Source organism: Coptis chinensis, chromosome 5, assembly GCF_015680905.1.
Source record: "Coptis chinensis isolate HL-2020 chromosome 5, ASM1568090v1, whole genome shotgun sequence".
Taxonomy (NCBI): domain Eukaryota; kingdom Viridiplantae; phylum Streptophyta; class Magnoliopsida; order Ranunculales; family Ranunculaceae; genus Coptis; species Coptis chinensis.
The window spans coordinates 11090024-11100516 of record NC_141460.1 but is presented as its reverse complement, the minus strand read 5'-3'; the positions used below and the strand labels follow the sequence as shown (position 1 = coordinate 11100516).

General features: G+C 37.5%; 2 protein-coding genes across 2 annotated transcripts; both read left to right on the top strand.

Moving 5' to 3' along the window:
* Positions 1–3013: 3013 nt before the first annotated feature.
* Positions 3014–6988, top strand: LOC147496658 (Gap junction beta-4 protein). Its single transcript, XM_086559596.1, has 4 exons — positions 3014–3680; positions 3792–4032; positions 5550–5667; positions 6527–6988. The coding sequence occupies exons 1-4, from the start codon at positions 3103–3105 to the stop codon at positions 6616–6618; spliced, it is 1029 nt and encodes a 342-aa protein (XP_086415722.1). The 5' UTR covers positions 3014–3102; the 3' UTR covers positions 6619–6988.
* Positions 6989–9060: 2072 nt separating this feature from the next.
* Positions 9061–10209, top strand: LOC147496657 (F-box/kelch-repeat protein At3g06240-like). The gene has a single exon (XM_086562629.1). The coding sequence runs from the start codon at positions 9061–9063 to the stop codon at positions 10207–10209; it is 1149 nt and encodes a 382-aa protein (XP_086418755.1).
* Positions 10210–10493: the final 284 nt, after the last annotated feature.

The following is a 10493-nucleotide window of genomic DNA, read 5'->3' as shown; positions in this document are numbered from 1 at the left end:
ATAACACTGCAGTTAAAACTCGTAAATTAGTAGCTATTGCTCTACCTTTGGTTCGACATCGTCTGAATTTATTGCGTCAGCAAGAAGCAGAGTCTTCTTATAGACCACATGGTGGTTCGAAGAAAGGAAGAAAATATAAGCCTCGTCAGTACAAGGCAACACTGGCTCGTGTAAATGCTAACTACTTTGGTGCAAATCCTATATTTCGTGACCACGACTTTCGACGCCGATTTCGTATGGGTCCAGTCATTATTTACTCGTATTTTCAATCATCTTAATCATAATGTACCATATTTTCAACAAAAATTAATTGTGCTTTGGTAAGTTTGGGATTAACCCAAAAATAAAAGTAATTGCTTTGCTATACGAATGCTTGCTTATGGATTTGCCCACCGATCTAGTAGATGATATGTTACATATTTGCCGAGCCAACTGTTCATGAATGCACGCGCTATTTACGTGATGGAATTATTAGAATTTTTGGATGTGAATACTTGCGCAAAACCAAAACCAAATTCAACGTTTGGTTAAATATTCAACGATTGGAATGCTTAAAGATTGATTGCCGGCAATGGAAGAATTGCCCATCCGGATGGCACGGAATGCTAAACCAAGGAAGCATTGCTTTTTTTGAATGGCGGGTTCTCACAATGATCTTACCGGCAATGGAAGAATTGCCCATATGCCCTTTGATTCAAACGATTGCTAAACCGACTATGGCAAGGGTCACTTTGTTCCCGATTTGGAAATACCAATGATTGTGGAAGAGAAGGTGCTCGATTTGGAAAGATGAGCGTCACTTTGTTCTATCTCGTTGGGCATCTGGCGTCAAGAGGGTTCGTTCAAAAGTTGTTCATGATAGATTGAAGAATGACTTGGTCGAGCATTTGTGGAGTAGGCATGGTAGGCGTGGGCGGACTTGATTTCTATTTTTATTTGCACTTCATTTAGACTTTGTGTTTATTTATCGTTTCAATTTCTATGTATTTGTGTTCCAAGTTTATTTCTATGTATTTGTGGTTTTATGAAAGGATTTCTGTATATGAGAATTTTGAAAATACAAATTTTTTTTAGAATGATAAAAAATATCAACTTTAAATTAAAAGAAAATATTCAATTAAAGTACATTCTAATTAAAATTAAAATACAAACTTAAATTAAAGTACGTCATTAATTAAAAGACATAAATTAAAAGACAAATTAAAATACTCAAATTAAAAAACATACAAACTCAAATTAAAAGACATATAAACTCAAATTTAGACTATGCACTACTTTGACTACTACCGATTGATATTGCCAAGTCGATTATTCATTTTTGTAAAATTTCGCCCTTTTGAGTTGCCAAATTGGCTTCGTCTTGGGTAATCCCTCTAATTTCATTCCTAATATTTTCGCATTATTTTCATCTTCTCGAACTCGAAGCGCATCTTTCTTCAATTGAAGTTTTTCTTTTTAGATTTGAAGCTTCCAATCCATCGAACTTTTCTTCAATTGAAGTTTTTCGAATTCCATCTCATATTTCTTCAACTCTCTTTGAGCTTCCAATTCATAACCTCCTTCGGTGGTTTTAGAAAGTTCCATCAGAAAAGCATCAAGTTTCTTAGTGGATTCCTCCACTTTAGAATCACCTTCTTCTTTCTTTCCAAGAGGTCTATCCTCAAGCCCATGAACTTGGTGTGGATCATAATCCATTGATTGAGTTGTCGCAGTTGATATTGGAATTGATGAACCTCCTTCCCCACAATCGTTTGACTTCGACTTTTTGGTGGGATGCAAATCATTTCTCAACTGTAGCCTCTTCCATTTGGGTGAGTCTTTCACCATATTATAGCATTGCATCCATTTCCAAACCCCATTATGCATCGCATATGCACTTATTGCTTCCTCAACCTACCAATTAAGCAAAAACTAAATTAGAATTGAAAAATATATTTGTTAATCAAAATAACAAATAAAAAGTAAATACTTACCATCATATTGTCATTATAGCCACTTGGAGGAGATCCTTGAATTTTAGAAAGAATAGCATGAAACTTGTTGATACTAGCTTGAATAATAGACCAATGGTGTTTCATACCCGTCAAGTTGCGTTCGGTCATTCTTTCTAAATTTGAATGAAATGCATTTAGAATTCTAGCCCAAAAATCGTTCGACTTTTGCTCATTTCCTACTACACCATCTTGACTAACTTGTAGCCAACTATTGGTGAGAGCAACATCTTCTTTTTGTATTCATGAAACCCCTCTTGATTTTGATTTTGGTTCTTGACTCATTATTGTTTTAAGAATAGAGAGTAAAGAGTAGAGAATAAATAGTAGAGAGTAGAGAAAAGAAATGAGTGTAAAAATATGGGGTGAGTGTTTCAATTTATAGGGTTAGAAAGATATAGCCGTTTTTTGCCCGTTGTTGTAATTGTAATTGTTTTAGAAAACGCGGTTTTATAAAAAACCGCGTCATAAACCATTTGAAGCCAAGCCCACGCGATTTTGCCAAAACCGCGCGGTGTTCCTACAACCGCGTGAAGTGATTTGATACAACATCAAACCTGGAACCAAATATTGGTCGATTTGGTGTTTGGTTTGGTATTTTTGGTATTTTCATCAACATGTAACTCTCGTGAAGTTAAAAGAATTTGGTGTTTGATGGTAGGTTGATATCAGTGCTAAAGTTAATCGCACACTTGGACCAAACACCTTGATGTACGTGCTAGCATATTAACTTACAATCTCTGCAAAACAGTAAACCAACAAAACACTGTCCATGTACGAAAACTAGAAACGAATATTCCCACGTTTGCCTTGACGGCAATAAAATGCCAAAACAAACGGTCACAAGGCACTTTTAGACTTTTAGTACCCACCTCAAAACATCAAACTTTCCACATTTATATATACACGGCGTAAGTTTGCCAATTATAACCCATCAGGCTTACGTTAGAATATCAATGGTCAAAGCGCCACAACTTTGAACACATCAACCGACCGATCTCGCCACGTGTAATAATATATCCGTTAACTTTCTCTAAGCTCAAAGTTGTCTCTCTTTTGTAACTCCAAGAAGAGAAGAAGAAGAGCAGAGAATTTTTACAAGAGAAAAAAAATGGGAAAAATTCTTTGTGATTCAACAACAACAATTCAAGCTTCCCCTCCCCCAACAGCACTAGCACTAGCACCAGCACCAGCACCAGCTGCACTACCATGGAAAGAGACAACAACATGCCCATGGGAAACAGTAAGTGGTTTAGAAGACCAACAAAAAAGATACTTACAAAGATTACATACAAAAGGTGTGTTGTGGAAACACCCGGCAACAGCAGATAATTCTCCTTGTTTGACTCCAAGAACGACCCTTTTTCGACTTTTACATGGAGGGGACGTGGAAGCAGATGGAAACTGTTTATTTACAGCTTCTAAAAAGGCTATGGGATTGGTGATAGATGCAAGAGAGTTGAGAAGAAGGACAGTGGATAGGTTCTTGAAAGATTATGGATCTGGAAATGAGGAGGAAGGTTTGGACACAGAAATGATTGATAAGGCAATTAAACATCTTTATTCACCTGATTTGAAAACTGGTTGGGGAATTCATGTTGTTCAAGAAGTCAAATTGTTGGCTAAGAAAACTGACCGTGTTAGTCTTGATCTTGCTATTAATGAGCTTGTTGACTTAGGAATGCAAAGGTATAATGATTGCTCTTTTTTTTTTTATGGTTCTTGATTTTGGGCTTTTGTTAAAAAATGTGAAATTTTGGATCTGATTTTGGCTAATTGCCATTTTGTGTTAATTTGAAGAGAAATGGCAACGGAGTCGATATATAAAGAGAGGTGTATTGAGGTAGATGATGGGCCGAGTTGGGTGAAATATATGTCAATATCTGGTTCGGTGGCAGATGAGTATGATATTATTACTTTGCAGTATACAGAAGAAGGTTTATTAAGTGTAGATGAGAATAGACAAGGTCACGCGGCTGCCTTTGGTGATGATATTGCTATTGAAAGTCTTGCAACTGAGTTTAAGAGGGAAATTTATGTGGTGAGAAGATGTTTATGCCTTGATTTAATTATTTTTGTTGGTGTTCTTTTTAGTGTGAATGTCTATGATCTTGCATTTGTTCTGATTTAATGCACAATGTGGTTATGTACATGTCCTCAATTACTTCTGTATTATAGAATGACTAATAATAAAATTGTAGCTAAGAGGTCCTTCTGGCGTTCTATTTAATGCAAGATTTTTTACATCCATAACACCGGCCTGGATTGCTCACATACTGTCATGCATTGGGTGTGTTTTACTAAGCTTTCTTTCTGTTTAATGTCCATTTGGAGTTGTTTTTTGACGTCAATGTCTATGATCTTGCATTTTGTTCTGATTCAATGCATAATGTGGTTATATGTTTATGTTCACACCTGTGTTTTAATGGAATGCGTATGAATTCATTTATAAGATGTGTTGTTGGTGTTCTTTTAAATGTGAGGATTTGACATCCATAACACCTGGGTTTTAATCATCAGAAGCTCACACACTACATGCATTGAGCGTGTGTATTTTCTGAATGGAATATGACACAGTGTCCAACTATATATACCGAAGCACACTGTTTAAGGGCCAGATGTGCTTAATACTTTCTCATTAATTTAAATTGGATGCAAAAGGAGATCCACTTTCTGGAACCTCACTATCAGTCTCTCATAGGAGTGACATGCTTTTATCGTGGTTCCTTGTGTTTTGGCATGAGGGCTGACAGTCTAATTCTCTTGTATTTTGGTGACTTAGCTATCCAATGCGTCTATCAAGATATACATTATCTTAGGAAAACCTTTGGTCATTAGACTTAGAAGAGTGTGGGCATGTAACATTTCCGAAATACATGAATCTTGACACACAATTTACCTTGTCTGTAATCTTTGATACTGTTATAACATTGAAACACCTATACCATTATGTACGTACACAAGTCTGCATTTTTATATTTTCCATTGTTCACTCGTTGTTCTGCAATGACAGGCCGAGTAATGACATTATATATAGGTCATTATTGCTTTAAAGTTATTTTTCACAATTTGTGCTAACATTTATATGGTAATTGTAATTTCTGTGTAACTGTCTTTTCTGGTTGAGGTTTTGGTCAATATTTCTAGAAACTGCTACCCAAGCATTTTATAGCCTGGCATAGTGGCATGTCATATCATAATTCAAACTTAGGAAGAATTATTCATGCTCTGTTTGAGTTTAGAGTAAATATCCTCTACCATAATAGATGTACTAGCTTATATGAAGTGTAGAAAGGGTGTAGTCATTTGATCTGATGTCACACTCATAGCAGTATAGACATATATGTATGCTCGTCTGCACTGTTGTTATCTCATGTCGCACTTACCTATTTCCAACTCCAGGCCATGCAGTTTAGATAACTATAATTTCTTCATGTTATTACCTTTTCTACATTGATTGTTTGTTCTCCTTGCAAGTTTGGTCAGTTTCAAGATTATAGATCAACAAGAAGCATAAAGTTCTGTTGAACTCTCTCTTATGCATCGGTATAATTTCAGGTTCAAGCCCATGGATCAGATGCCATGGTTGAAGAAGAGAACTGTGTCTTTTTCCTTCCACATTTTCCAAGAAGTCAAATATGTGGACCCCCTTTTTTTCTCTTCATGAAAGGAACAGGTAATGGCTATCTATAATCATATGGATCGTATGTTGTTTACTACCTTTTGATTAAGTTGACAATAGGCTGTGAGTTTTCAAACCTGTAGTCCATTATAGTCATAATCACATCATTTAAAATTGTAACATTGAGGCGGTTAATTCATTATCAACCACGACAAGGGATGGAAAGATGATTTTTTTGTAGAGTGATAATAAGCACCCATTTAAGTAGTTACCGAGGGCTAAAAATGCCATATAGTACACCCTGTTTCACAAGCTACACTTTTCTGGGAAAGAATTTGAATCTTCATGTAAGAATAGTTAATGATCATCTGTTTGGTGCTTTTCCCACCACGTCTGGTGGTATTGTTAAAGATTACATAATGCTTCTTTTTTTAGGGAATAGGACGAAACAGTATGCCTTACCAGGTATCATTCAAGTCTAGGGTTGCACTACCACTAAATGAGTTACTTTTTGGGTGTTTTTCCATGTTCACTCTGACACATGCAGTCAAACTTCAAAATAATAGATAGTTATCCTAACGAATCAGATAAATAATTTCAAGTCTGCCAATATGTCTGACATATGAGGTATGGTACTCAAAGACGCACTAGTGATTACCCATGAGTTACTTGGACATCCCATCAGTCAACTCACATAACAGTCTTCACTTTGGTATATGTTTCATGTGGAACATTGGCGACTGAGATATCTTTGGAAAGCCTGCATCTAATGGGTGTTCATCTGTTCCATGTCACTTACGCCTTTGACAGTTAAAATATGAGTTCATTGTTCTTTCAAATTAGGCTGCATTTCATTTTAAATACGTGTAACATCATATCTCAATTTCGCATGTAACTGTTGTTCTTCATATAGGTTGGTGCGGTGCCGGAGCTGATCACTATGAGCCATTGATAGCCCATCCTGCTCCTCTTCTTTCCCAGGAGAAGGCTGCTGTGGTACTTTGAGGTGTATTCTAAAGTTTGGGGGGCAACTATTACTATAGTTAGCTTTTCATTCTTTTTTGTGTTGCGGGCAGCAGTGATTCTTTTTAGGTCGCATGGAGAATTTCCATTGCATAGCTCCAATTCTTAACAAGTTAGTTTTGGTTTTCATTCCCTCTAACATTGCAGTTTCATGTCTTGCACTAGAGACCCCACTTGTAGTAGTACATCCTAATTGTTTTACCGGCTTTTCTGTTCTTAGAGTTTTAGAGCTCAACTTGTCGTCGTTGTACTTTATGGTCAAAGCATTTTGGAATGCTATCCAATTGTTGTAACTTTGGTGAGATTTCTGATTTCCATTTTGATTAAATGACAGAAGTGAGTTTTTTTTTTTAAAGAAGCTAATGTTACTTGTGAGTTTTTGCCACTCAATTTGTTGCTAGCCCAGATATTTTAACTTATTTCCTAGAATTAGTTGAGAGTTGGTGAAACTCTGAAATGGTGATGTAACAGCATAAAGGAGATTTTTCGTACCTTAAAGTTTCATCCCCTTGAAAAGGACTTAAGTGCAATGAGAAGTTCACTGTCCAGGGGAAACACAGGTATTTAACCCTTGGAAGTGTCAGTCTGCCCTAGCGCTTGAAATGAGGTAATAACCCTCCAAGATTGTATGTATTGCCCAGCTGATGAAAAAATTGGCTTAGTAGTTCGGGCGAGGTGTCTTCACTCTAAGTTCAGATGCGGAGGCTGAATCTGGTGGTCGTTTCAGAAAATTCGTGACCTCTTAAAATCTGTCTTCTGACATTGTATTCGCCATTATTCATTTTTAGCTGGCAGTAGAATATTCCCGGTTCCTCTATAACCGGGTACAGAGATCAATCTTTGTACCACACACACACACATCTTGTATCTCGATGCACACACACAGATATCGAGGCACACACACACATCTCGGATTTGAATGAACGGCGAGATAACACGGTTACAGAGATGATCTCTGTACCCGGTTGTAGAGATCTCGAACCCATATTGATAGTAATTGGGTTAGCTAGTTCTGATTCCGCTCTGAATGATGGCAATCAGTACCAGTGATACTTGCACACGACAAGAGAAGACGTGCAGAGGGTTCCAAGATACCAAAAGATCATTCCCAAAGTCAAGTGCAAGTGGTCTTACCTAGAGTTCGATACAAATATGGTGTATCTGTCTGTTTTGCCTATTCAGCAACTGCAGGTTCATAAAACGGAACGACTTCTTGACGGCCTTCTGCACTGACAAATGATTCCTGTTAGACCCGAATCTGTTAGATCTGCATATCTGCTAATAACTAAACAATTGTCACTATTGCCAAATGCCAATCGCCAACTAAGTTAGCAATGAGTCTATAACCACATTGCAGTCACCTTCTAAGATATCTTCAGCCCAACCATTTTCCGTTGCCAATTATCTGAAGCCAACATTTACGCTTCTGCCACACCAATAAATGTTTCCTGCACACGAAGCCCTTCAAAAGTGTTGACAGCCGCAGCTGGTGCACAATATAAATCACAGAGTACTCTTGAGAATAATAGGTGCCTTCTAAAGAGTTTCCAGTAATCCAAACCATACATGAGTAAAAAAGAGCATATCCCCAACAACTTTTAGTTTGTATCACAAAGTTAAAAGAAAGTCCCAGATACTAAGTTGAAGAAACCATTGATTAGTTCTGACTTCTGACCCTTCTCCAAATACGGAGTTCTTCAATGTTGATGGTCCATGAGTGCATCACTGATCACTCTCAAATAAAGACAGATTAGAGCTACTAAAAGGAGTGAAGCCTGAGAAATCAACTGACCTCTGGCAAATGAAATAACGTTGCATCAACTTAAAAAATATATCTTCACGGACTGCAGAAAACTTGTTTGTGCTTGCCGCCAATTACCTGTCTAGTTTAGCCATGGGAACAAAGTTGACACTTGAGTCCCACGAGTGGTGCGGCGGGCTTAAGCGTGAAGCGCAAGGAAACAATGGCCTGAAAATATATATAAACGACACCAAAGACGGTCATTTTTTTATTCTCAAACGAAAATGGCGTTGATCACTACTGGATTGCTATGACGAGCCTCCCAATTGAATTGTTGATGGAGATACTTTCTTTGCTTCTACTTACTATTGATCCCTAGTTATACTTACATCCGTATCTCTTAGATCTGCTAAGTAAACAACATGATCTAAAATTGGCCGCAAATGCTACCTCGTGCCCAACCATCAGAACGAACTCGGGAAGTTGGGAGTTAGGGACACGTAAAAGAGTTGGATGTTTTACAACTTTTATGGGTGTTTTTTTGTTTTTGGTAACTACCTTGTATGGGTGTTTAAGTCAAGGGAAAATATAGAATAGAGTGCTAATATTCTCCAACGAACAGACCGACTCTCAAAACCCTCTTGGAATCGGTGAATACCTAGCGGTTTGACTGCTTGATTCCTATGGATGAAGAAGAAGATATGAATAAGACAAAGCGCCTCCCTGATGAAGTTTTTATGGAGATACTTTCTTGGTTACCCATTAAAACTCTACTGCGATTTAAGTGCGTTAGCAAATCTTGGCTACGTTTACTTACTACTGATCCCCATCTACCTAAACTTCAACTAGAACGTACACTTGAATCCAACATCAACAACCCCAATATTCTACTACTGCAACAGGGAGACAGAGAAACAAACACCAATTATTACTTAGCAAATTTTTCTGCAACCTGCCCTACATCAGTAAAACTGAACGTACCCTTTCGTCAAGATACATATGTTCGTGGTATTTGTAATGGATTGGTATTGCTGCACTTAGCCAATATAAAAGACAGCCTATATATCTGGAACCCTCTTACTGGAGACTACATTGCTATCCCATGCCCCCCTACTCCTACTCTTTTTCCTAGTCGCCACAAAACTACCACGTTTGGTTTTGGTTTTCATCAAGCTTCTAATCGATATAAGGTGGTAAGATTTGTTGATGAATTTGATAAAAATAACTTTGTGTTTAATTCTTGCGTAAGCGTGTATACTCTAGGCAGAGATTCGTCGTGGAGAACTTTAGAAAAAGATAACCATTACAAAGTCTGTTTTATGAATTCTTTTGCACCAACTGTTAACGGTGCTCTTCATTGGCGTGTATATAAGACTGGGCTACACTATCATAAGGTTATCGTTTCCTTTGATCTGAATGACGAGGTTTCTCAAGAGATACCAATTGCGGATGATGCCACCATTAACACCCCGTATGATGTTGAAGTTAGGGAATTAGGTGGATTACTTTGTCTGCTTTGCGACAAATATCTTGGGGATCGTCAAATATGGGTGATGAAACAGTATGGTGTAATCAGTTCTTGGACAAAACAGTTTCAAATTGTATGTAAAGTTGGACTTAGTTGCTCATATGTGTCCTTACCACTTGGTGTTGCAAATAACGGAGACCTTATACTCATGAAAAGTAATTCAGAATTGGTTCTCTATGACCAAGAATCCAACTTGATCCGAGATCTTAAGAACTTTGGATTTAAGCCCCGTCATATCTACACTTACAGAGAAAGCCTCGTCTCACCTAACGTTATCAGTGGATCGGAGTTGGTTAGAACGTGACATTGTGGAAGCCGGACGAAAGAGAAAAGGTACTAAGAACCAATCAACATATATCTTTTGCATTATCTTTGTTTGGAATATATATTTGAAGTTAGCCTTGTTAGATCGTATAATGGTTTTTGGGTCAGTAAAGCGAGCTGATATAATGTAACTCACCCAAACGTACATAAAAGCATCCCATTTACTCAGTAAATTCCCCAGACATATATCCCATACAATTGCACGGTGTAAAACCCATGCCAAATGCTCATCCTGGTAGTGCACAGGATACAGCTAGTCCATAA